The sequence below is a fragment of the Syngnathus typhle genome, linkage group LG22, assembly GCF_033458585.1.
Source record: "Syngnathus typhle isolate RoL2023-S1 ecotype Sweden linkage group LG22, RoL_Styp_1.0, whole genome shotgun sequence".
Classification (NCBI taxonomy): domain Eukaryota; kingdom Metazoa; phylum Chordata; class Actinopteri; order Syngnathiformes; family Syngnathidae; genus Syngnathus; species Syngnathus typhle.
The window spans coordinates 2,130,749-2,154,978 of record NC_083759.1 but is presented as its reverse complement, the minus strand read 5'-3'; the positions used below and the strand labels follow the sequence as shown (position 1 = coordinate 2,154,978).

General features: G+C 45.6%; 6 protein-coding genes and 1 long non-coding RNA gene across 11 annotated transcripts in view; 4 read left to right on the top strand and 3 right to left on the bottom strand.

Moving 5' to 3' along the window:
• Positions 1-97: 97 nt before the first annotated feature.
• Positions 98-4,412, bottom strand: wtap (WT1 associated protein). The gene is made up of 8 exons (XM_061269498.1): positions 4,195-4,412; positions 3,700-3,737; positions 3,562-3,617; positions 3,418-3,476; positions 3,190-3,308; positions 2,718-2,896; positions 1,306-1,460; positions 98-1,219 (listed from the first exon to the last, which is right to left on the bottom strand). Exons 2-8 carry the CDS (start codon positions 3,727-3,729, stop codon positions 603-605), a joined length of 1,215 nt encoding a protein of 404 aa, XP_061125482.1. The 5' UTR covers positions 3,730-3,737; positions 4,195-4,412; the 3' UTR covers positions 98-602.
• Positions 4,413-5,149: 737 nt separating this feature from the next.
• sod2 (superoxide dismutase 2, mitochondrial) lies at positions 5,150-6,767 on the top strand. Its single transcript, XM_061269507.1, has 5 exons — positions 5,150-5,308; positions 5,685-5,884; positions 5,942-6,058; positions 6,147-6,326; positions 6,397-6,767. Exons 1-5 carry the CDS (start codon positions 5,280-5,282, stop codon positions 6,540-6,542), a joined length of 672 nt encoding a protein of 223 aa, XP_061125491.1. The 5' UTR covers positions 5,150-5,279; the 3' UTR covers positions 6,543-6,767.
• Positions 6,763-21,098, bottom strand: LOC133146138 (mitochondrial basic amino acids transporter-like). Of its 4 annotated transcripts, none has more exons than XM_061269503.1 (5): positions 20,983-21,098; positions 11,739-11,811; positions 8,853-8,896; positions 8,638-8,721; positions 6,763-8,484 (listed from the first exon to the last, which is right to left on the bottom strand). In XM_061269503.1, exon 5 carries the CDS (start codon positions 8,482-8,484, stop codon positions 7,708-7,710), a length of 777 nt encoding a protein of 258 aa, XP_061125487.1. In that variant the 5' UTR covers positions 8,638-8,721; positions 8,853-8,896; positions 11,739-11,811; positions 20,983-21,098; the 3' UTR covers positions 6,763-7,707. The 4 variants fall into 4 exon arrangements, with proteins under 4 accessions (XP_061125487.1, XP_061125485.1, XP_061125483.1 ...); XM_061269501.1 differs by lacking the exon at positions 20,983-21,098 and adding an exon at positions 19,438-19,584; XM_061269499.1 differs by lacking the exon at positions 20,983-21,098 and adding an exon at positions 18,304-19,053.
• LOC133146139 (solute carrier family 25 member 47-A-like) lies at positions 10,614-13,308 on the top strand. Of its 2 annotated transcripts, none has more exons than XM_061269504.1 (6): positions 10,614-10,921; positions 11,475-11,518; positions 11,593-11,664; positions 11,881-12,060; positions 12,130-12,385; positions 12,451-13,308. In XM_061269504.1, the coding sequence occupies exons 1-6, from the start codon at positions 10,885-10,887 to the stop codon at positions 12,762-12,764; spliced, it is 903 nt and encodes a 300-aa protein (XP_061125488.1). In that variant the 5' UTR covers positions 10,614-10,884; the 3' UTR covers positions 12,765-13,308. The 2 variants fall into 2 exon arrangements, with proteins under 2 accessions (XP_061125488.1, XP_061125489.1); XM_061269505.1 differs by lacking the exon at positions 10,614-10,921 and adding an exon at positions 11,752-11,802.
• The window catches only part of LOC133146136 (serine/threonine-protein phosphatase 2A 56 kDa regulatory subunit gamma isoform-like), a 25,187-nt gene continuing 13,995 nt past the window's right edge, over positions 13,039-24,230 (bottom strand). Inside the window, exons 19-21 of the transcript XR_009711289.1 lie at positions 23,368-23,446; positions 20,983-21,109; positions 13,039-13,720 (exon numbers count right to left, since the gene is read on the bottom strand). The gene's annotated coding sequence lies outside the window, so the exon portion shown is untranslated. The remainder of the gene's footprint in view (positions 13,721-20,982; positions 21,110-23,367; positions 23,447-24,230) is intronic.
• LOC133146142 (uncharacterized) lies at positions 16,642-17,933 on the top strand. The gene is made up of 2 exons (XR_009711291.1): positions 16,642-17,031; positions 17,193-17,933. It is a non-coding gene; the product is annotated as an uncharacterized LOC133146142 (long non-coding RNA).
• Positions 21,097-23,188, top strand: LOC133146140 (thyroxine 5-deiodinase-like). Its single transcript, XM_061269506.1, has 2 exons — positions 21,097-22,435; positions 22,897-23,188. Exon 1 carries the CDS (start codon positions 21,393-21,395, stop codon positions 22,188-22,190), a length of 798 nt encoding a protein of 265 aa, XP_061125490.1. The 5' UTR covers positions 21,097-21,392; the 3' UTR covers positions 22,191-22,435; positions 22,897-23,188.

Sequence of the window (24,230 nt, the reverse complement as noted above, 5' to 3'; positions counted from 1 at the left end):
ACCTTTATTATAGTTAAAAAAAAATTAAAAGCTACATCGTTTTTTTTTTTTAGTGAGTCATACGTTTCATGTATTGATCAAGAGTAATAACTGGCTGTTTCCTTTTGTATTAAAATCCTTTATTTGTATTTGGTCAGTACATGAAAAGGACTGAAGTCAGAATATGAACATCTCATAGAAACTACTCACAGAAGAATTTGAACTTTTTTTTTTTTTTTTTAAATGAAATTTTAAAATTGAAAAAAAAAAAAAAAATATGAACACAGGTCAATAGCTAAGTGAGATGTTTATGCCACAATTCTTGAACTTGACAAGTTAAAACAGTGGATGTGAATGGACAACTGAAATGAACAGCAGACTGAAACATACTAGTGTTGTTTTTTTTGTTTTAAATCAAACATCCGCTCAATTGTATCTAACATTAACCATCTCCCATGTTCCCAAACGTGTTTCACGAGAAGCAAAACGGGAAGGGCAGGGAAACAAAGTGCCTGACAGCAACGCTGTATTACACACTATGCATTTGTCATCTTGTTCTGTATAAAAAAAAAAGAAAAGAAAAAAAGACCATACGTTGTTTTTTTTTTTTAATCAGGGGTACATTACAAAACGGCACCGTCGCTTGCGGTGGAGTCCAGGCCGTTTTGAGCGTGCCGTGAAGTCCTGGTGCCCTTGCTGACTTGGGCAGCAGCCTTGTCCTCGTGGAGATCGGTGGTGGAGTCCGTGTCGTTCGAGTGCTGAGTCAATGAGGTCTCGCTGCCCGTCGGAGAGTCCACGCTCTCGTAGCCTGCGCTCAAAGCGGCCTGCGCTCCACTCCGGGCGCCGCCATGACTCCTCGACACCTCCTCCGAGTGGTTGGACAGTTTGGTCTCGGCTTCACCGGGGCTGGACGCCATGGGAGACATGGCGAAGTCTTCATCAGTGCTGCTGACCTCCCGGTAGAGGGCGGGCACGGCGGCGCCTTTCTGGGAAGCGGCCGCCTTGCTGGGCCCGTTGGACACCCGCCCGAAGTCTTTACCGGCAGGGTCCGAGGAGGCGCCCAGCTCCATGGGGACGGCCGGCTCGGCGGTCGCTGACGTCCTGCTGGGCCCTGCGCAGACTCCCTGAGGAGGCTGAGTGAGCTGCTGCCGGGTGTCCTTGAGCTGCTGCTGCAGCACCAAGATGGTGCTCTGCATGCCCTCCACCTCCTCATCCAGCTGGATGATGAAGTCATTGAGCTCTAACGGGGGGGCAACCAGCATCACAGGTTGAGATTATTTTCAACACATATGGAATCTGATTCAAAAACAATTGTCTGGTTCTTACCGTCTTGGCTGCTCTTCAGCTCCTCACTGTACTTCTTCTGCAGTGCCAGCTCGGCCTCCAGCTGGGCGATGCGCCCCTGCGACTGCTGTTTCCCCAGCTCCTGGTTTTCCTGGATCAGCATCCGACACTTGGCCATCAGCTTCTTCCCCGTCTGGCTGCAAGGGAAACAAGGCTGACATCACACGATGAACCAGGAGACAAAAACATGGCGAGGCAGAGGCATCCCAGAGACGGACGACGGATTGCGTCCCTTGCGATTGTAAAACTACAATCAAATGTCATCAACATCGAAAACCGCAGCAAGGAATTGCTCAGTTAGAAAAAGACCACTGGACTAAAATGAAATCTATGTATTTGAAAGACTCTTCTGCGTTACCAGAAACAAGCTTGTATGAAATGTGATGAAATGGGAGTCACCTCGATACATTATTCAACCTAAGCATGTTGCAGTCCCGCCCTGTCAAACTGTCCACATATTGCAGAAATACCATCAAGCAATTAAGTGAAATAAAACTCAAGGTCTTGCTGAGCGGCGGCTTTGTAAGGTCACGAATTTTGAACACAGAACAGCACAAAACAGTCAAAGAGCCAACAATGCCAAAATACAAGCGCCCGGTACATTGTCATCAACTTCAACAACATTTTTGCATTGACAGCTCGCAAAGGGAAGTCGCCGTGCGCCTCGAGCGGCGGCGCGTTTCCCCAACGCTGGGGGGTGAAACGCGGCGCTCGACGCGCCAAGGAGGCCGATGGTAGGAAAACAAGGCACAAAATAAACAAACACAAAACATGGAAACACCCTACCATGAGCGGGAGGGCTGGGCGGGGAGGGGTGGCGTGCACCCAAAAGTACATTGCGGGGGGTGGCTCCGCCCACAGTTCTAGTCTTACTTTTTAAAACTCTGCCACTGCGACCGGGTGGTGTCTAGACTGTCCCACAAGTCAGGTACGTGTGGCCCGTTCCACCGTTTAGACGAGTACGACAATTGTCTTTAGAGGCTTCCAATTGCGCTTTTTCGGCTAGCCGCCCCCTATTTTAGCTGTCAACTGTCTGCTTCGAGCGGAGGAGGCAGGTGGGGTGGGGGGGGTCGGCGGCATATCCGTGCGGTAAAGGGACAGTCTTCAGGAACAGTCCGGACTCCTTTGGTGGCGGTGGGTGGGTGGGGGGACACAAGTGTCATCTGACCATACTGTCTCTTTCTTTCTTTTTTAAAATAAAATTAATGACGTGCGGCTGCCGCAGCGCAGATCAAAAACATTTTTTTTTTTTTGTAGTTTGAATGCTTTTTAGTCAGTTTTCCCCCACCATAGTTCCTGCAGTGACAGTGAGGTTGGTGGGGGCGTGCAGAAGTCTTGACTTCTATTGGGGAGGTGGTGGTTGCAGCGGGTGGTGTTATTTCGATTGTCGTTACCTATCAGGTGTAAATTTCCAGGCACTCAGTTCATTTTGGGCCTGCTCCAGTTTGTCTTTAGTCTGTTCCAGTTCGGCCTTCATTTTGAGGAAAAACAAGTTGATGGCCGGGTCCACCATGGACGAGCGCAGTTGGGCCGCGCTGGGCTGCTGGGCTTGCTTCAGGTACTGGATGTGCGTCTACGAGGAGGTCACAATACAGCTCTATGAGTAAACGTCCCAGGACAGTAAGTAGAACAAAAAGCAAACATCAAAAGCGTTGTAAGTTATGTTTGTTAGTCCAAAAATCTGGAGCGTGACCGAGACTTGGTTAATGAATACAATGCATTACAATGACAATGTCAATAAGCATGCTTTGATTGACAGCACCCAAGATAAGTACGATTAGCATCTTCTAAGGTTTTCAAGTCTATTTGTAATGCAAAACATGAGAAAACCCACTGCCATTGATAGGAGCAGAAAAATTGACGTACTGTGCACTCCTGCTCCTTGGTGGCAAGCCGCATGACCAGGATGTTCTCCCTACGGGCAGAGTCCTGCTGCTGCTGCTTGAGCTTCTCCTCAGATTCCTTCAGGCCTGGTACGTCATTGGCTGCGAAGAAAGCAAAGGCATCAGGAAACTACGTCTCGGCCATCAACGATTCACGCATGATTGCCATCAGGAGTCACACACACGTGTGTGTGTGAATATGCTTACTTACAACAAAGCTCGGCATATTTGGACTCCAGGACCTGCACGTACGTCTCGTGCTGTTTCCACCTAACAATACGAGAAGATACGCAACAATGAGCTGCTTGTACCAAAAGGAGCCAAAACTGTACTGTGTGTGTATATATATATATACCGTGTGCACAGCTCCTCTCGGGTCAAGGTCTTCATGTCAGATTCACTGAGGCGAACCTGGGTGAGAAGACAACAAAGGAGTCAATATTAGATTTATAACTGAATGTAGTAGTTAAGTTATAAAAAAAGATAAGCTCACCTTTTTGGGCAAAGGCTCCTCGTTGGTCATTGTGAACTCTACGGGGGGGGGGGGGCACATAGTAAAGTAACTGCTTTAAAAACATTAAGACATCGTTACAATTTAAGAAATGATTATTTCAAATGTGTTGTTTTGAGGCAAGACGGTAAAGGGAAGATGAAGCTGCCCGCTACTAAAGAGCGTCCGTAGCCTCGCGAGTGTGGTGGCTAGCAGTTAGCACGAGAGCCACAACAAGCTAACGTTAACGCTCGCCCGCTAAAACCGCACACGGCATCGCCCCCGCTACTCCAACGTACGCATTATGTCCCCCCGCGACGCGTGGCTTCGATAATTCCCCGAGGAAAAAAAGCAGTAACACATTAATCTCGCCTGTGTTTCGGGCACCTTGTTATCACAAAATGGCGGTGAAGGAAACGACTCCCTCCCTTTCGCTCCTTTTCCTCAAACTAGCGGACTGTCGAGCTGCACGAAACGGGGCCTTCAAATGCCACTTACCAGCTTCCCCCACCTCCCGTTTGCGGCGGTGCTTTCCGGGCGTTTCGGCTGGAAAGATTCCTTCACGGAGGGTTGTCGAAAGCGAGTTGAGATTTAGGCGAGGAGCTCCGTCATGTTGTTGATCGAGGGGGAGGACAGAAGCGGAATGGAACGAACGAGCCAGGCGGGCTGGTGGATGGCGACGAGCTCTTGCCGAGTCACACAAAGAGTACAGGAGGGGAGGAGACAGAGATATGAAAAAAGGAATACGACCTATCACTCTCCAGAGACACGAAGTGGAAGTTTCACGGGACAACTATGAATCCTAATTGCTAATGATGCGCCAAAATCCATATTTTGTTTTCTCATTTATTATTTGCCACAAACCTTCTTCTGCAGTCCTTGATCGACTAATCCAAAAGTTAAAGTAAAAGTTAAAGTGTTTATTCAGCCTGGTCCCCCACCCCATAAATTGAGGAAAAATAACTATTACAACATTAACTCTCACATTCTCCATTCAATTATTTAACATTTAATTTCAAAGCTTTCGAATTTTGCGTCGACTCTTAATTATTCACACGCAATTTCTAGATAGAGGTTTTTATTGTCCGGTTGGTTGTGTTTTGAAGAATAGAAATCACTTTATTATGCATACGATCTTTGGAGCTCTGTCGTCATCGTAGTTTTTGTGATTATATCATTTTGTGTATAAAATGTTTGCAAATATTTTATAAATACTAATAATATTTTTTTAAATCTACGTTGTTTAATAATGCTCATTGAATTGGGTGTAAATTTAAATTATAAATAAAAACATTACGCCTCAATTTTACGACAAATACACAACACGACGAATGTTGCACGTATATAATAAAATAATAATCCATAGAATACGTTTAAAACGTAATCGGGAATTTTAAAAAATCCTCACAATACTTTAAATTTATATCAATGCGGCTAATCATTTCAAAGAACACCCCCGCTTGATGACAATGGTACGGTCCCACGCCGCTGTCAAATCGTACTTGCGCATTTGAGTTCAAGGGCAGTCATTGAAATCATTCAGTTAAGTAAGCAGCCTCTGTTCTGCTAACATCGTCGCGAACATGCTCTGCAGAGTTGCTCAGATACGCAGGTAAAGCGAAAATAATTTCCCAGCCATATATCTGCACTTGGTGTACAGGGTCCGTGAATTAGCGACACTGCTGTGCTGCTTATGCAAAGCTAACGCATGCTAACACACTGAAGCTGCCTGGCTACTGGCAAAGTTAGTTTGTTGCGCACTCATTTTTGAAAGACGCACTTTATGGATGCCAATTCCTTTCAAATCAAACCCGATAACTTGGAATGAAGTCACTTTTAAGTTGCCATGAGTCACTTAAAGCTCAAAAGCAAATGATTGACCCAATGTTATTTGTTGAGTGTGCAGGACTGTATTCTTTGAGCCAATACATGCTTTAGTATTAAAAAAAAAAAAAAAAAAAAAATCTGCATCACTTTACCTGTCTCAGGTGTGCTGCAAGTTTGGGTCAAGCCGTCCAGCAGGTACACAGACAGAAGCACACGCTTCCTGACCTGACCTACGATTATGGCGCCCTGGAGCCTCACATCAACGCCGAGATCATGCAGCTGCACCACAGCAAGCACCACGCCACATATGTCAACAACCTCAACGTGGCCGAGGAGAAATATAAGGAGGCGCTCGCAAAAGGTAGTGAATGGACTTGGCTAGTTAAGTACAACTTGTGACTACTTTTTCCCGTTTTAGGAGACGTGACGACACAGGTTGCCCTTCAGCCTGCTCTCAAATTCAATGGAGGAGGTCACATCAACCACAGCATCTTTTGGACTAACCTCTCCCCCAATGGTGGGGGTGAGCCACAAGGTAACCAATTAGCTTCCTATTGTTGGGTCAAATCTGGTGGGAGAAAAATCCAAAGCTTAGAAATACATTTTTGGCATTGTTCTGTCAGGGGACCTCATGGCAGCCATCCAGCGGGACTTTGGCTCCTTCCAGAGCATGAAGGAGAGGATGTCTGCTGCCACGGTGGCAGTTCAAGGCTCAGGCTGGGGTTGGCTGGGCTACGACAAGCAGGCGGCACGACTTAGTATCGCCGCTTGCTCCAACCAAGATCCCCTGCAAGGAACCACAGGTCAGCAGCAATTATTTTCCTCTCATCTGATCAAATGCTTCTTTTATAAGCTCCCTGTGACCCTCACCAGGCCTCATCCCGCTCCTGGGCATCGACGTCTGGGAGCACGCCTACTACCTGCAATACAAAAATGTCCGGCCTGACTACGTTAAGGCCATCTGGAATGTCATCAACTGGGAGAACGTGAGCGAGCGTCTGCAGACTGCCAAAAAATAGACTCAAAATAAAGTCATTGCAGATCATTTTGTATCATGAGCACCCGGTACCTACTTTCTTAAAAATGCAGGTTCCCTTCCTGTCTATTAAGCGCACAAAAAGTGACTATGTGGAAAAAGTTGACATCTTACCTGAAGGAGGAGCAATGCAATCATATGTTGGAATCTGTCGCGGTCAAACCAGATCATGTGTTACTTTGGATGTGTAATAAAAAGCTGACTTGAATTGTATGCATGTGATTTATTTTTTATTTATATCAACAAAAAAATATATTATACAACTTATCCAGGTCTTAAGTTAAACTCACAGCCAACTGCATGAGGCAATAAAATATTCAAATTGTCCATTTGTGACATTCATAGACAGGAAAAAAAAATCTTTGACAAATAGCAACTGCCTCCAAAGCATTTTTTTTCTATCACTTGCACTTGTATAAGGAGCAAGGTAAGAAAGCAGATAAGTATATGGCAAATATAACTATAGCAATAATTTAACTTTTATAGCAAGAATAAAGTTGGAATAATCTGCTATTAAATTCAAGAACACACTTATTTTCCCTCTATTATTCTGACAGTATAAATAAAACATCTGATTTGATGCTCAGCTTATTGCGTAGCTTTTTTTCCCGTGACAAATCCACCATTCGGTTTTTAAAAAGCAGCACGTGAGACAGTAAAATCTTAAATAGGTCGAATTAAAGTTCCGACAGTATCAAATGCTGGAGTGTAAATACGGTACATTCAGCGTTGCCGTAAAAACACACAGGCAACCAAAAACAAACATTCCAGTTCGAACATACCCTTTCGTTTTGGTCATCGGTCCCTCCGTCACGTCACATGATAAACTTGTGCATTTTGTTCCCTTGTGTCAATCAAAGAACACTTGATTATTGTGATTGTATCAAACAATTAGCTGCGATCACAATTTCATTAACCGACATTTGTTGTTGCTCTCAGACGGCAAAGTGCTTTGTCCTCAGTAAGGCAGGAAGACTAACCGTTATTGGGGCCACCGTCAAAAGAAAAATATTTTGATCCAAGGATAATTTCGGTCAAGAGTAAAACAGGAATAAAATGCCAAGATCTACTCAAGGAAGTAAATAAAACAACAACCTGATAGCGATTTGGACTTTGGCCTGCAAGGCTGTAAAGTGTCGCAACAGTACTCACAGTCCGGAAGTTTGGGCCTGAGCTTGACCTTGAGGGTGGTGGCTGGCGGCCTGGGGCGGCACCTCGCACTCATCGACGTCCCTCTCGTGCCCGCGTGCGTACATGAGCACCAGCGTGACCGTGGCGAAAGTGGCGGCGTTGACGGGGAAGGCGCGCAGCAGCGTGGACGTGAGCCCCTGCGTCAACACCATGTACCCCTCCTGGCGCACGCTCTGCCGCACGCAGTCGGCGATACCGGCGTAGCGGTTGACCCCGCCCACGCCGTCCGCCTGCAGCCGCGACTTGATCACGTCCACCGGGTAGGTGCAGAGCCACGAGGCGATGCCCGCCATTCCGCCGGCGAACAGCAGCTTGGGGATCATGTAGCGGTCTTCGGGCTCGCAGCCGAGCTGCCGCGTCAGCACGTCGTACGTCAGGAAGTAAAAGCCAAAAGCGGGCGTCTCGCGGATAAAGGTGGTCACCATGCCCCGGTTGATCCCCCACACGCCCTCGCGGCGATAAATGCGTACCAGGCAGTCCACAGAGTTCTTGTACACCTTCCGGGTGGACTTCTTCTCGCCCGAGCCCTGCATCTGCATGCGCGTCTTGGCCAGCTCCATCGGGCAGCAGATGACGCACTGGATGGCGCCCGCCGCCGAGCCCGCCAAAAACTGGTTGGTGGGCGTGTCCTGGCCCAGCACCCGCATGGCCTGGCCCTGCACGCCGAACACGATGGCGTTGATGAAGGTCAGGCCCATCATCGGGGAGCCGATGCCTTTGTACAAACCAAACATCTGCGAGAGGCACAGAGAAGACGTTTCAATCGTGTTAGGGTTATCGGTACTTGGTATCGGCGACTACTCAAGAATTGAATACTCATACTTGCTAACAATTAGCGCTCACTGTTGTCTGACTGTAAAATAGAAAATATGCCTATACAAACATACCGACTCCTGGCGGATGATCGACTGGAAGCAGTGAAAGGTGCCGCGGTACAAAGGTTTATTAACATTCTGGACTTGGAGTCGGACCTTGAGGAACAACACACAAACACGCATACTGATGACTGTCAGCGAGGTGGCTCTAATTTAATATTACTTCCGTCAGTTTGAATGTATTTTTATTGTTTTGTGTGCAAATAGGTATGAAGGTTCTTTCCTACCTTCACTGTGTCAAATGGGTGACCAACTAAAACTCCAGCAGCACCTGAGGACAAACCAGCAAAATAAATATGAAACCATCATTTTTCTCGAGACAAGTTGAAGCTTTAATGATTAAGGTCTTTCGTGAATAATGTGACTCAGGCGCAGAGGGCAGACGAATCAAAGCCGACAGTTGTAAACAAATGTCCGAAAGCTAATCCGACATAAGCGCCTGTTTGATCACATGACCCGTTTGTAAAGAGGGTGGCCATCAGCTGATTGCCAGGAAAAGAACACAAGCATGTTTGACACAAATGACACGAGCCATTGACCTCATGTCAACTACTAGTGAAAGTGGAGGTGAGGTATAAATAAAAAAATAGATCACAAAAATATACAAATGATGTAAAAAAAGGGGAAATTATTATAACTGGATGTGATATTAAAAATCTATGATGTAGATTTAGGGCCGTCTTCTCATCAAATAAAAAGGTGTCGTGTAATATTCAGACTTTACAATTTTGACATACAACTTACTTTTCTCTCATATTCCAAATTTCCCACTTGGATCAACTTTACAAAATTCTTATTTCGTTTATACTTCCTGTGATCTCGCATTGGAAACGACAAAGCCAAAGTAAACATAAAGCAATATTAGCTTCAAAGCTGTTTGCTTATCAATATTTGTTTGGGACTGCATAAACAGAGGATGATGATTTCATTTTTAAACCAGTCCCTTCACAAACACCAGAGAGGTTCATTTGGAAGTCATTTCAAGGATCTCCAGGGTTCTCTGACCATTCACCAATCAGGACGCGCCTGAACGTGCCTACACGCGGTTCCTCTTTAAAAATGCATTTAGTTGTAATCTGAACGCAGACTTGCATCACTTTGGTAAAACGGGAGGGGGGGAGATGAGCCGCACTCACCACCAATGCAGCCAGCCACGAAGTCCATCACCGCTCGAGTCACCTGCTTGCCGATGTGTAATTCCACCACGGGGAAACACGTTAATCTAGATTATTTTCCACACCCAGTTAGTTAATCGCCCACGCGCATGATGACAAGCCCCGTGACGGCCTATTTATATGGCAAGTGGAGCGACGTTTATCTAGCGCTGGGGATCCTCTTTCCTTCTTGGCTCTGTTACGTTAGAATACTCATTTGTAATTTTGTGTTTATTTATAATACAACTACCGCGTGACCTCTTCGTCCTCCCAGAAGCGCGCTTGACAGCTCGTGTGTCCAAGGCTTCACAGAGGTTGCCTTGGAGCAGTGAGCGTCACAGGAAGTCAATTGGCGAGGGGGGGAGGAGTTTGCCACCTTTCTGACTAATCAGAGGCCGCGAACGAAGGCAACACCTTGCTTGTATCAATGTTTACAATTTGGGATTGGCTAATATTGGGAGGGGGTTCCACAGGTTTGAATTACGTCAGTGTGGGGGGTTTGGGGGTTTCTGACCAATCAAATGGCTGGAACGAAGCCGACACCTGCGTTGATACTTCTAGGAAATTGGTTAACAACGGGAACTATTTATTTCGGGAAATTATATGACAATCCACACACAAACATTTGTAAACCACTAAAGTTTCTTGTTTTAATACAATGTGAAGGATTTGCGACATATCCGGAAGTATCGCAAGGTTTTTCTGACCAATCAAACGCTGCCATTCGGTTTGTGTACATTTCTCTAGCCTGCCATTGGCCAACAGGGGAGAGGGGGTGGATCTTAACCAACGTCACAAGCGATATAAAGTTGAGTTTTTGGGGGCCAAATGTGACGTTAAAGGGATCAAGGATAATAGATTACTTAAGCAAAATGTCTCCAAAAGGAGTTCTTTATCAGTAAAGCACTTTGTTTTAAACGATTACTTTTCTCTTTGGTCGTTCGACTAAACCCGGAAATTGTAGTGACGTATGATTCACCCGTGATATTACATATGTGGTTCTGCAAGGTTACGTGAACGCAGAGCGAGATAGCAACCCTGGAAATAAGAATGGCGGCACACCCATGAATGTATTCACGGCGGGTTGTGTTGACACGCTGACAGGATGCACATCGCCGATTTCGTGTCCGGCTCTTTGGCAGGTAACAGTTTACACATGCCGCCGGCGGCCACTGTCTATGACGTTATCTGTCTGCGTTTACATAATCGACATTGCACACAGCGATCGTCGTTATCAATTAAAACACAGGTAATAAAAAAAAAAAAAATAGTAGTAGCTTATTTTTGTTAGGGTACTTGTCTTTTAATATTTCATACTGAACGAACCAGGCAAGCCGGTTTGTACGTTGTAAACTGACCCCCAGGGCTTCCGTAATATTTTACTTAGCAACGTTGAGTCGACTACATATTTTTATGAAAGTCAAAGTTTTAGTCAGCTTTTGTAACAATTATCTTACAGCATAGGTTGCTAAATAAGTGCTACAACACATTTATAATATAAATATGTCCAATTCTGTAATTGACTATTATTTATAGTATCACACTCAATAAAAAAAAAAAATCCTTTCGACTGGTAAATACATGTTTATATAGGATAAAACTAATGTCAATTTGCTTGGAGCAAGAAGTGAAAGGTCAAGGTCTGTCAAATTGGAACTTCTGCGTGTGTGTGTGATGCTCTTATTCTTTGCACAGGGGCCTGTGGCATGACTGTGGGATACCCGCTGGACACCATCAAGGTGCACAGTCTATTTTTTTTAACTTGCAAATATTTCAAATTAAATGTATAAAAACATTTGAATCCATTCTCCAGGTCAGGATCCAAACTCAAAGACAGTTTACGGGAATATGGCAGTGTATCGCCACCACCTTTTCCAAAGAAGGGGTGAGAATATACGCACATTGCCACTTCATTAGGTACACAACAAGCATTCATTTGTCAACGTTTCGAGGCCTTACCATTTGGATGCAGATGGATGAGGATCCTGTTACAATTGCCATGTTCCAGAGTCACCCACAATAAGTACAATATCTGCAAAAGACAAAGAGAAGATGCTTCAAACACATATGTGTACAATAATATTTTTTGTGACATCATCAGGTGCACGGCTTCTTCAAAGGCATGTCGCTGCCGATGGCGACCATCTCCGTCACGTCCTCGGTGGCGTTCGGGACCTACAGGAATTGTCTGCAGTGTTTGAAGCAGGCTCGAGGGACCGCCCACGGCCCCAGCACCAAGCCGGAGATTTTCCTTTCAGGGATGGTGGGCGGCATAACGCAGGTATGAGACTCGACAGTCATAAGGCTCCAGAAAATAGATGGATGACATTTCCTGTCCTCCCTCGCCAAGATGTTGCTGGTAGCGCCCGGTGACATTGTCAAAGTGCGCCTTCAGTGTCAGACGGAGTCGGTGCGGCGAGGGACCAAGCCCAAGTACCGCGGACCGGTCCACTGTCTGCTAAGCATCCTCAAGGCGGAGGGCCTGCGGGGGTTGTACCGGGGGGCCATGCCACTGGCGTTGAGGGACGGTCCCGGGTTCGCCATGTACTTTCTGACCTACAACACCATTCGTGGATGGCTGACTGAGAGCGGGAAGGAGAAGCCAGGTGGAGTGTAACACTTGGAGAGAATCCAAAATCTGATTTTTGTGTAAAAACCTCTTCTCTTGCAGCGTGGAGCTCAGTGATGTTGGCCGGGGGCTTTGCGGGAACGGTGGCGTGGTCCATCAGCACGCCCATGGATGTGATTAAGGCCCGGCTGCAGGCGGACGGCGCACGGGAGACGCGGCGCTACAGGGGCTTCGCGCACTGCATCGCCGAGACCATACGCACCGAGGGAGTGGGCGTTTTCTTCCGGAGTCTGGGCATCAACTGCCTGCGTGCTTTCCCCGTCAACTTGGTGGTGTTTTTCACCTACGAGCTTTTCATGAGCCTCTTGCAGGCCAAGCCGGACAACACTGACACACCTCGGGTGGGCTTGGAATGACTCCATAAACCTTCAACTTTGGGACATGCCTATCAAACACAACTATATTGTATACCTCTGAAAATGGCAGGCAGTATTTTCCAAGATAAATCAAACCGACTAAATTTGTTTTCTGAACATTATGCACTAACAAGGAAGCCTCTTGTGGCCTCTAGGTGGTGCTATCGGTCCGCCAATTGTGGCTCTCGGCCGGAAAGAACTGACTGGGGAAAAACAAGCTGCAACACGCACATTAAAATGCATATGTAATTGTATTTATTGGTGAATGGGAGTATGCGCCTTGAATCAAAAAATATCATGCGATGGTATTTGGTAATTTTGTTGTATATCAAAGCAGCGTTTCCTCAACTTAAAAAAGTTCATTCAAAATATTTATTAATTGGCGTTTCTTGGGGATCTTACGCCCTCTTGTGGCGGTTTTTGGAGTTGTTTTTACTCTTGTGATTGTGGTCCGAGCAGGAAGGATCTTTTTGAAGGTCAAGTTATTACATTTTTAAGGTGTCATCCATGTGGTGGTTATGATTAAAAGATTTTTGTATTTGCACGTTTCAGTATTAAATACGACCTTATATTTTACAGGGATGACCGCTCCAATGACAATTATAATGTTCCAGTCCAAACCGCATTTGGCAACAAAATATAGCACACAGTAAACGAGTTCCTTACTCAGTATTAACGATCTTGCGTTACTTGATTTCAATTGCAGCATACACATAAGCTAACAAGGTTTGATTAATATTATTCCAGGTATGCACAAATCAAGGCCTCACTCCCAAAAAAAAAATTCTGATTGTGTGAAAAACCAAACACATGGTTTGGTCACAACTATGCTAACGATGTCATAAAAATGACACCGGTGGCATTTTTATGACTTGAGTGGGTATGTGAGATCATTAGCATTCCGACCAGCATGCTGACATCACGTCTTCACATTAAAGCCGTGCAGAGAGCGCCAGCTGTGGAGGGGAAAAAAAAAAAAAAGGAATATAAGGCGCTGATAACGACATCAGTCTTTTCCGCATCAACGTGTGTCCTTTTGTAGCGCTCGAATCCGGCCATTTCACGCCGATTGCCGTCTGGGCTATTTTGGGAGGTCTGCGCTCTCGCGGCGGTGACGTGTGCTGCTGGGTAAAAACTCAGGCGGCCCCGGACCCCGACAGAAGCCTCACAAGGCGTCAAGGAGGAAGCTTGGGAGTAAAGGATATCAGTTTGTAAAACACGCAATTACGCAAGTGGTGAGGTAATTAACAAAAAGAAGTATCTTCTAATGCCATAATCCCCAGCCTGGTTTTAATATTCACTCCACAAAAGATACTCTAGATTGTAAACCATTCCCCTTAGAAATGTAAAGTCATCATGAGATGCGCTTGAGACTGGAATATCGATGACGACGATGTTGGACGTCACATCTTCGATAGATGTAGACAAGAAGCAATGCGCAGGACCGCAATGCATGTTCACGAGTGACCTGGCTCAAGTTGGCTAATTAGAAAACGAAAAAAAAACTTCAACAAAAGTCGTGTTGTTGTTTGAGATTAATTAAAGTCATCTTAAAGTAATGCCAGCACTTGATATGTTAGGTAATGCAAACAGGTTAAGTAGTGCTTAAAAGGTGACCATGTACATTCTTTGTTCCAATTCTAGATTAAGGGATAGATTAAGAATCTGAGGTGCCTGTGCCGGATGACCTTTAACCTTTGCTGCTAACTGTGTGTTTCCAAACATCACATGAACATCGGTTACTTGATTTACACAAATTGGGACAAAAGGAAAGAGTCTCAGTGAAACAGGAAGTCAGCCATTTTGTTTGGAAGAAGCCATTTTGGGCTTGGGGGGAAAAAAAAGCGGAACAGGAAGACGGCCATTTTGGCGGTCCATAAATTCATATCCTGAAAAATAGAAACTATATTTTATCTTACAGGTCCAATCTATTTTAACTTGACAATGAGCATTCAAAACAAACAGAGAGTGGGAGGACATTGGGCTTCCTTACAAAAGAAGCTTTGTGTCCTTTGTCAAGCGTAGCCTCAAACCACCGTTTGACGGCGACCTCCTCTTGACATCAAAATAATAGTCGGGACCCAATTAATTGCGTAACCTATCAGATCATGGAGCGGTGTTTTCGTCCCGGCTACGACGCTCAATTACGCACGGCCGTTATTTTTTCATGACCGTAGCCAAGCCATCATTCCCATGGACGGTGGACGCTGACACGTTTGTCCGACAAGAACAGCCTCCTTTATAATTGAGAGGCGGGTGGAAAAAAGGCCAAGTTTTTTCGCCCACAACAAACAAACAAACACTGCAATTTCTCATGGCTTGTGAAGCATTCAATCGGACATATGGCGGATGTTGGATAGACTAATGGCCGACATTCCTCCGTGGGGCTCTTTACGTTTACGTAATTGCGACCGTCGGACCTTTGCTCTCGTCGGCGTCTTTGCTCCTACAAACTAATGACGACGTCCGACGTAAAACCATAAAGATAATTGACCAAATGTGGAAATCAGCTCTTTCGAAACTTTGGACAAGTTCAATGACCACTAACTCTTTCATCAGTATTGACTTTGCTTTTGAGTTACGTGCTAACATCGTTAGCATACGGTAAAGTTCATATCAGGACACAGGAGCCCCCCCGCTTCCCCACGCCCGCTTATTAGTTATCGTGGCAAAGAGTAAACAGGTCACCCGAGCGGACGTTCCAGCTTGTACAAAAGGCTGCGCACAGCAGGCGTAGCATCAGAGTTGGTACTCGCTGGATATCACCAAACATTTGTAAACGTTCCAAATTAATTAAAAAAAGATGCCCTACTTAAAGTCCTTTGTGGCCAAAGCGTCCCAACTGTCGCTCGAGTTCGGTACGAAGCGACCCCCCCCCCCCCCACCTTCCCGCGAATGTCTTTGTGGGGTCATGAGAACAAACGTACGGGCCTAATTGTAATCGGCATCCTTCTGGCGCAACCGCACACCGAAAAACGACTTTGACCAAATTTTTTGGGCTTTTTTTTTGCAAAGTCTTCATTAGAGTCAGTAACTGGACGAATATTAGCTCAATGATAATCCCAACACGAGCCGATTACCTTCATTTTTGATCTGTAAGCAGAAACGGGCTTCTTATGTGTCTAACAAGGTCCTGGCATCCAAATCTTTGATTTTCAGCCATTATGCCTGAGGAGATTAATACTGTTTAGATTATTTGGTATTACTGTTAATCCTCCTTGTTACAGAAGTTTCGTTTCGTTTATTTATTTCAATCACGAAGTAAAACGTGTCGTAACTTCTCCTTTTATTTTTAACTAGTTTTGAGCGGAGAATTTTAGTTATTAAAATATATATATATATATATGTATTTCTACTGACGTGTGGATGAACTGGCCACTCCTCACCAACAGAGGGCAACCTCGCACCAGAAAGTTATCAAGATAGCCATGTACAGTAATTCTTCGACTAATATCATTTACAGGGGGAAGCAGGGAATCAAATTTGACTGACTTGAGTTCAAATAAATGTCACAAAGCGCAATATAAGGCAAGAAGAATGAGATAGGTTAGGCAAGCAAAAATAATTTCAGTTAAATTCAACATAAAATAAAATTGCATCATCCGTTGAAAACATGTATTTTTCAAGACATTATTTATTTCTAATGAGTTACATACAATAATGTTTTTTTTTTTTTTTTAAAGACTCTCATTTAACACGCCTATTATTACAGATTTTCAGGGTCACGTCAGGCGAGTTGGTCGCCCCCTGCCAAAGACCTCAAAGGCTGGGGTCGTGTCCTCAAAAGTTTTGGCTCAGGGACAGTCTCCGCATTCCAAAAACAAAAAACACAACCCCATTAAAAAAAAAAAAAAAAAATCTTTGGCGCCTGAGTGGATGCCATGTGATTGCGCCGGACAAGACATTGGGAAGTCAATTACGGCGGCCGAATGTGCAATCTTTGATCAAGCCTTGTGGAGTAATTCGAGAGATGAATTCCACGAAAAAACGAACAAATGGCTCGCATAACTTCAGCGCTTCTGCCAAACCAAACAGCGTGTCAGTGAGTTATGTGACTGGTGCACCAAGAAGGCGGAGAAGGAGGGGCGGTGAGGTGAGGTGAGCCGAGGACAGGATATGAAAAGGAGAGAGTGCACTCAAGGACACGACTATGGCAAGACAAAGAAAGTCTGAGGAGCAAAAGAAAAACCTCCAAGAGGAAGGAAGGGCACGTTTGCTCCGTGGCCGAGGTCCAAGTAGCTGAATAGTAATAATTATTATTATTAAGGTGAGTCAATTAATCGGCAACTAATCGATGATCAAATCAATAGATTCAACCTCTAAAGGGAAAATGACGATTATTTTTTTGCAGATTTTTTTTTACAGACCTGTTACTGAATCACAATTTATGGTTTGAGCAATTTGAACCATGTTGATGTTATTGTGCAGGCGCTGTGCATATATGGTTGATGACCGAATGATATCTTGCGCTTTCACCACGGGAACTAAGCACCACGCAGTCAATCATTGGAGCGACGCACGATCCCTGAGCCAAGAGAGAATTTGTGGAAAGGTCTCAAGGGTAAGCACAGGAAGAATCAGAAAAAGATTGAGATCCAACGGGCATGTGTCAGCACATCCGTTTCCAATCGACAACTTGGATTCATTTGGGTTTGAAACTAGCTGGTACCCAAAACAACGGGTTGAAGTGGCGCAACAAGCGGAAACACGTCTTTTGCTTCCCAAAACTAGGACACGGCGCTCCGGTAAACATGACGGCAGCGGCAGGCAGAGCAAAAGTGTTGTAATGGCCGCCGGCGCGTTCATCGTATGAGTCACATTTTGAAAACACCTGCTGCTCACAGCTGGAAAACAACTACACTTCCATGAATCACACAGGTGGAGGACATAAATTCACACCTGACTAGCTGTTATCCGAAACCTCAAGTCTTGGCGCTAACTTTAAAATTCCTGGAAAGTCCAAACAAAGCTTAGGTACATTCGAAATACCCCCCCACCCCACCCTGTTTTTTTCTTCACATGCCTCCACTTACGCTTGCGTAACGTCAACTCACAAACAAAATGTACCGGCCGGATTCAGTGATGCATGGGGAGCAAAAGGTCACACGCACAAAAGCGATCTCCGAAGCAAAATAATGACGGTCGTATCAGCTGCAATGTGGGGGGGGGGGGGGGGGGGGGGGGAAAGAAAAAAAAAAAAAGCCCGCGTGTACGCTGACCCAAAAAGCACTGACACAAATAACACGGTGAGGTAAGGCGTCATCGAGTGCACTTAAAACCCTGCAAAACAAAAGTCCAGACTTGACACCGAGTCAACAAGCTGCAAGTCTATCGATTCTTCAAGGCTATCTTCTGAACGTTTTCAACTTAGCACACAAACAACATCCAGCACTTCACTTTCTGTTTGACAAGATGACAGCGCAGGGTACGTTTCAAGTCAGCAAAGCGCTACGACGACAAAGTGGCGGGTCGCATCACGCACGGCCCAGTGTGAAAGCAGCACTTAAGCAAGTCCGGGATTTTCTTAAACCAACTGAACCTGCGTGTATGTGTCCTCGCATGATCCCAGCACGCCAGAAGAACAGGTCTTCACGTGCCTGGAATGACTCAACAGGCTCATAAAAACACGAATGACTTCCGCTGAACTGAACGCAAACAGATTTTTTTTTGCACGTCGCCGCCATTGACAAGGTCTGCAATTTCTGTTGCCAAATTTCAAATGTACAAATCAAGACTGAGATGCTGCACGGCGCATTAAGGTAAACTGGGAAATCTCCAAACTCACAACAACAAAGCAAAGATCGGAAATGGCGTTTCATCCGAGGTCAGGCCCCGGGTAGATTTGAATCCATTGCCACGTGGTTCCCTTTGAACTAATGATTGACTTTCAAGTCGTTGATTAACTTCAACAATAGTATGGACACTGTGTCCTGTATTTAGTGCTCCACTAGAGTTAAGAAGACAATAACACAATCAAATGATTCGGAGCTACTTCAAAGTAAGTCTTGTGATCGATAAACTGTCCACTTTATTAGGTACACCCGTACTGTCTTCCAAACAAACACGACATGTGTGATGTTATGCCTGTTGCTCCGTCACACGGATTCACTCCAAAATGTCAACGGTCAGAGTGTGCGTCAGCCAAGCTGGAACTTTCCTTGCGATAACATCTCGGATTGCGCACATCTCTCCCCTCGCATCCCGAATCCGCCCTGTCGGGCGCTTTGAGCGACATGCCGTGCTGCTGTGCGAGTCAAAAACAATCCCGTGTTACTCGGCATCCTCTGTTTGAACCCTCACTCGTGATGGCCTTCGCTCCAAAAAAAAAAAACTACAAAGAGAATACGTGAGTATTCAAGATTCACAGTTAAGAGAATTGGGACATTTCCAAATTCCCACGAGGGAAAACGAACTGGAACGTCACGTGGTCGAAACCTGACACCACTCAACAAAGATTGGGCCGACGGCAATCGTCGCTAGCCGCTAACGAAGCGAGCCCCAAATTGATTAGAGGAACACGCAGCCAAGAGGACGGGGGGGGGGTCGCGCGATGCGAGGTGATGCATACCCATACGGGAGTGCGTGATGGTTGCCTAGCAACTACAAACCCACTCAAACGTTGCCTGGCGAGCAGACGGGCCATGAATAGGCACAAGTTGCAGAGTTGACTCACCCGGGTATCATGGCAGTAGAACTCATCCAAAACACACACATGTAGTAGTTCTTGACAATCCAGTCTAATGGTTTGAGCTAGGCCGCTGTCACACTGTGCTTTGCTGCAGGCTCTTTCCAGTCTGCTTTTACTATTCTGGGATGTCCTCACATGAACCCAGGCAGGTCTCTTGCCAGCATCTAATGAAAGAAAGCTTCCAATAGTTTTATCTCTGGGGGGGCGAAATTAAGCCGACTGTTTGTTCACAAAGACCCGCTCGTCCAATTGACTCGTGAGGGAAACAAAGGTGACGACGCGGCAGAAGACGGGAGGTTTATGGAAAAACGATGCATTTTTACAAGGAAATCTTTTTTTGTTTCAATCAAAAATGATTTACTACTTCCTCACAAAGGGAATATATTGACTGTGTGAGACATATAGAAGACTCAACATGTTATAGACATATTTGATTTGTGGGTGGATTTAAATGCGTGTCTCCGAGCACACGTGTGTGTGTGTGTGTGTGTGTGCTCGGGCCTCAAGCGATCGAACATAATGAGCTCGGGAGACTTATTCATAAGGCGGCTGACTATTCTTGAAAAAAAAAAAAGCAACACTCCCCACGTCCCCAAGAAAGAGTGTCCTGCAGGTGGCGCTATACAAGAAAGCTTCCATTTTCATCTGGTACACAGTTTGCTGCAGGTCAACAATTGAAAACATGTCAATTATTATTATCCAATAACAAGAAAACAATGGGAGATATCCTTTGTGGTATTTAGATCTTATGTTTTTTTCACCGACTTTGCATATGATTGAGTGGCTGTATCAAACATACACATGGGCAATTGTGCTCATTTTTACGCCCGGGCGGCATTCCTTGACAAGCGTTTCATCGAAAACACACTCTGCTCCATCTGCTCGGCGGAGGAGGCGGACGATGACGCATATGCCTCACACGTGGCTGGCGAAGGAGGGAACGAGCAAGGAAAGGAGTGGGAGAGGAAAACATGATGATGAGCGTGATGATGTCACCCAAAAAAAAAGGAGGGGAGGGCCGGCCGGGGTGAGTGGGTTTTAACGGGGTCTGGCCAGGCAACGCTAAGAATGTATACATTACATGGCATTGTTAATACTTCAATGTTTTCATAATGCAATCATTTATTACAAAAAACAGCAGCTAATATACGGAATTGAATATTCTGGTAAACCAAAAAAAAAAAGAATCGACATGTTTATTTAATTTAATCTAAAAAAAATAATCTAGCCTAATATAGTTACGCACGAGCATTTTCTGCACAGTTGTTTACAAATAATTAAATTGTCCAACTAAAAATACCAAATATTGCAATTTTTCGTTTCATTTCATTGGGAATCAATTGAATATGAATAAATAAATCTAGTACATTTCTTCTCTATTTGAATTTCAAAGCTGGCAATGACCGTTTTTTTTTTCCGATAAAATGCCCTAAAAATAAAACAATATGGAAACAAGATGTTTGAGCACACTTGCCATTTCTTAATGAGAGCTCCAAACAGTGACTGAATCGCCCACACAATATCACCCACCTTCACTTGTGTGTGTGTGGGTCCAGCGCCGTCTAGCGTTGACAAACGTCCCTGCACTTGCTTCAGGAGCTCCCAGCTGGTGTTGAGGTCAAACTTTTTTTTTTCTTCCTTCTTTCTTCACCATCCACTGGGGAAAGAGAACACAATGTAATGAATATGGATCTAAAAAGGTGTGTTATTAAGGTGATTACAAGATGCGTAAGAGCGCGCGCGCGCGTGTGCGCGCAAACTAGTGCAAACGAGGTGAGAGGAGGTAATTCCCCCACCATGTGAGTGGGCGGAGATGACTTAAACGGTGCAGGCCATATAAAAGGCGGGCGCGCGCACGTCAGGAAAGTTCCGTTCCAAATGTGTGCAGGCGACTGACGGCCGCCTTGGATCCGTCTAGTCCGTTCCTCCTCGCGCGCACCATGCACGACTCCGGCGGGGTGCAGCTGGCGCGAGCTCTGAGGCACGCCGCCCTCTTTCTGCTGCTGGTGCCTCGCTTTCTAGCCGCGGCCGTGACACTGTGGCTCCTGGACTTCTTGTGCATTCGCCGCAAGGTGCTACTCCAGATGGGCGCGCGGCCCCACAGCGCCGACGACCCGCCGTTGTGCGTGTCCGACTCCAACCGCATGTTCACGCTGGAGTCGCTGCGAGCCGTGTGGTACGGCCAGAAGCTGGACCTGCTCAAGTCGGCGCGGCTGGGACGCGCGGCGCCCAACACGGAGGTGGTGTTGGTGCCCGAGCGGCGCCCGGTGCGCATTCTGGACTGCGTGCGCGGCACTCGGCCGCTGGTGCTTAACTTCGGCAGCTGCTCCTGACCGCCCTTCATGACGCGCCTGGCCGCCTTCCAGCGCGTCGTCGGCCAATACGGCGACATCGCCGATTTCGTGGTGGTCTACATTGAGGAGGCGCACCCGGCGGACGGCTGGGTGAGCTCGGACGCCCCCTACCAGATCCTCAAACACCGCTGCCTAGAGGACCGGCTGAGCGCCGCGCGCCTGATGCTGGCACGGGTGCCCGGCAGCAGCGTGGTGGTGGACAACATGGACAACTCGTCCAATGCCGCCTACGGAGCCTACTTCGAGAGACTCTACATCGTGCGTGACCAGAGGGTGGTCTACCAGGGTGGCCGGGGCCCGGAGGGCTACCGGATCTCGGAGCTCAGAAAGTGGCTGGAACAGTACCGGAGGGACACGAGTGCGTGTCCGGTGCTGCAAGCCTAACCCAGGAGCAGCCTTGTTTATGTTCTTTTCATTTTTTAAAAACTTTTTGTTTGCCTGCACACACACGGAGTGTTTTCGTATACGTTTCGATGTGTGTGATTACTCCTTGAAATCAGGGGTTCTCAAACATTCTGGGTGCGCCCCAATAAACTGCCATGCGTATCCCTCAAGGAACACCATTACAACTGCTGCAATTTTGAAAAGATGGACCAACTTGGGCCAATTTGACCCAACAGAGTACTAAGGTGCATTTAAAAAAAAATACAACTGTTTTCACACGATTATTCGAAGAAAATAGATTATCGTGACAGGACCAGTCTGCATAAATGGTATTTTTCAAAGTAGTCTAAAAATGATCCGAAAGTCACATTTAAAAAATATATATATATGAATTTCCCATATACAATACAACATTCTTATGCAACCCTAATACCCCTTTTATTCTCTAAAGGAAGCCTTTACGAGCTAAGAAAATAGAACTGTTGTTGAATATAAAAATGCTTTTTTTTTCTACAAATAAACGGCATTCTTGTGGAATACACAAATTCCCAAAGAAGACAAGTTGTTATCCAGAAAAGTCCAGTTTCAAGTGTTATGTCACAATCAAAACACTTAATTAGCCCCAAGCCTAGGGAGAGAGTAATGGGTTTACTATGTTCTTTTTATACTGTCCCTAGTTTTTCTTTGATTCCAACTTATTTTGCAGTCCCTCCAAGCTACAGCTGGCAGACCACCGGAGGGTCCAGGAACCCCAGTTTGAAACGCCTATTATCGATGGGTTGGGTTCCAGGTGGCACGCTGGGGTGTCTGCGTGAAGTTCAGTTCTTCAACGGCCCAGCCACAGAACCGACACTGATGTTTGTGACATCCCAGTGGGCAGGCGGGTGCGCGGCTGCCCCCGTGGGCACCGGGGATGACGATGGTGCAATATGACGTGATGTCACGCCGATGTGTAATTAACCTATTTTTTTGTATAAAATAAATAAGTGACAATATCACGATGCCCTTTTTCCTGACTACCTCGTTCGTGATGCATAATTGAAGGCGCCTGCATTAAAACATTGATGTTCCCTTATAGACGGATTGCGTGAGATACGTGTTGAACATTTCCAAGATGCAAACAAAATGCACACCGCGGATCATGTGACACATGCACGGTCGGAGGATTCGGGATTACCGAGCTCTGGTTCACACTGGTCCCAAGAGGTTCACTTTTCAAACGCCCTCGCCTCCATCCTGGATAATTCTCAGACGGCCTGCAAGGAACAAACAATAACAAAAAAAGAACAGCAGACACAAAAATCAGACGATTGGTAATATCTGTCTGACCAAAGAGCAAACAGATTTGATAAGCCAGACTGTTGCAGTTGTTTAGGGTTGTATTTAAAGCGCCACTAAATTATATCGACTCGGTTTTGCTTCAATGCTGTTGAGTGAAAAGAAGACTGCAGCGGTTTCGGGTAAAAAAAAAAAATTGCTTGGTTAGTCAATTCATGTTCATAGAATGTAAATAAATGCACAATTCCAGCCGCTAGCAGTTCAATACACACAATTCAGAGTCTATTTTTAAAGATCACTATTTCAGGTTGACCTTTGAAGTGTTGAGGGGGTCTCCGCTCAGTAACCTGTTGTAAGTTCACCCTGAGTGTGTTTGGACTGGTTGGTAAAAAAAAAAAAAATAGTTCCATAAATCCATAAACATGGGTGGAAAATTAACAAAAAGCTTGTGAAAGGCAAAAGACTGAAGGTTGCTGTTTAATTAGCTTTCGGGCAACTGCACAAAGGGAGGAAAAAAAAAAATTGTGCGACATTGATGGGAGAGTGTCATTTTGTATGAATAGTTCAACATGCTCGTTTAGAAATATAGAAAGATTGTTGCGTGTGTTTCACATGATTAGTGTGTCCACTGGAAATAAGATAAGATAAAAGTTTGGACACACACGACGACTTTCACAAGATACCGAAAGAACAATCTCGTGTGTCTGGAAAACAACTTTGCGATTTTGTTTTCGGATTTAAAAAACAAAATGTGCCTCGGGT

Bases quoted from the DNA above. Each gene is read 5' to 3' on its own strand.
- wtap (XM_061269498.1), bottom strand. From the start codon at position 3,729: ATGACCAACGAGGAGCCTTTGCCCAAAAAG. The intron at 2,897-3,189 runs GTACGTCAATTT...ACCTCCTCGTAG, and splicing joins CCAAGGAGCAGGAGTGCACA to ACGCACATCCAGTACCTGAA. The intron at 1,220-1,305 runs GTAAGAACCAGA...CCCCCCCGTTAG, and splicing joins GCTGAAGAGCAGCCAAGACG to AGCTCAATGACTTCATCATC.
- sod2 (XM_061269507.1), top strand. From the start codon at position 5,280: ATGCTCTGCAGAGTTGCTCAGATACGCAG. The intron at 5,309-5,684 runs GTAAAGCGAAAA...TACCTGTCTCAG, and splicing joins AGAGTTGCTCAGATACGCAG to GTGTGCTGCAAGTTTGGGTC. The intron at 6,059-6,146 runs GTAACCAATTAG...TTGTTCTGTCAG, and splicing joins TGGTGGGGGTGAGCCACAAG to GGGACCTCATGGCAGCCATC.
- LOC133146139 (XM_061269504.1), top strand. From the start codon at position 10,885: ATGCACATCGCCGATTTCGTGTCCGGCTCTTTGGCAG. The intron at 11,519-11,592 runs GTGCACAGTCTA...TCCATTCTCCAG, and splicing joins ACCCGCTGGACACCATCAAG to GTCAGGATCCAAACTCAAAG. The intron at 12,386-12,450 runs GTGGAGTGTAAC...CTTCTCTTGCAG, and splicing joins GAGCGGGAAGGAGAAGCCAG to CGTGGAGCTCAGTGATGTTG.
- LOC133146138 (XM_061269499.1), bottom strand. From the start codon at position 18,384: ATGAGCCTGTTGAGTCATTCCAGGCACGTGAAGACCTGTTCTTCTGGC. The intron at 8,897-11,738 runs GTAAGGCCTCGA...GTTTGTCCTCAG, and splicing joins CATCCATCTGCATCCAAATG to GTGCTGCTGGAGTTTTAGTT. The intron at 8,485-8,637 runs GTATGTTTGTAT...TGCCTCTCGCAG, and splicing joins CGATCATCCGCCAGGAGTCG to ATGTTTGGTTTGTACAAAGG.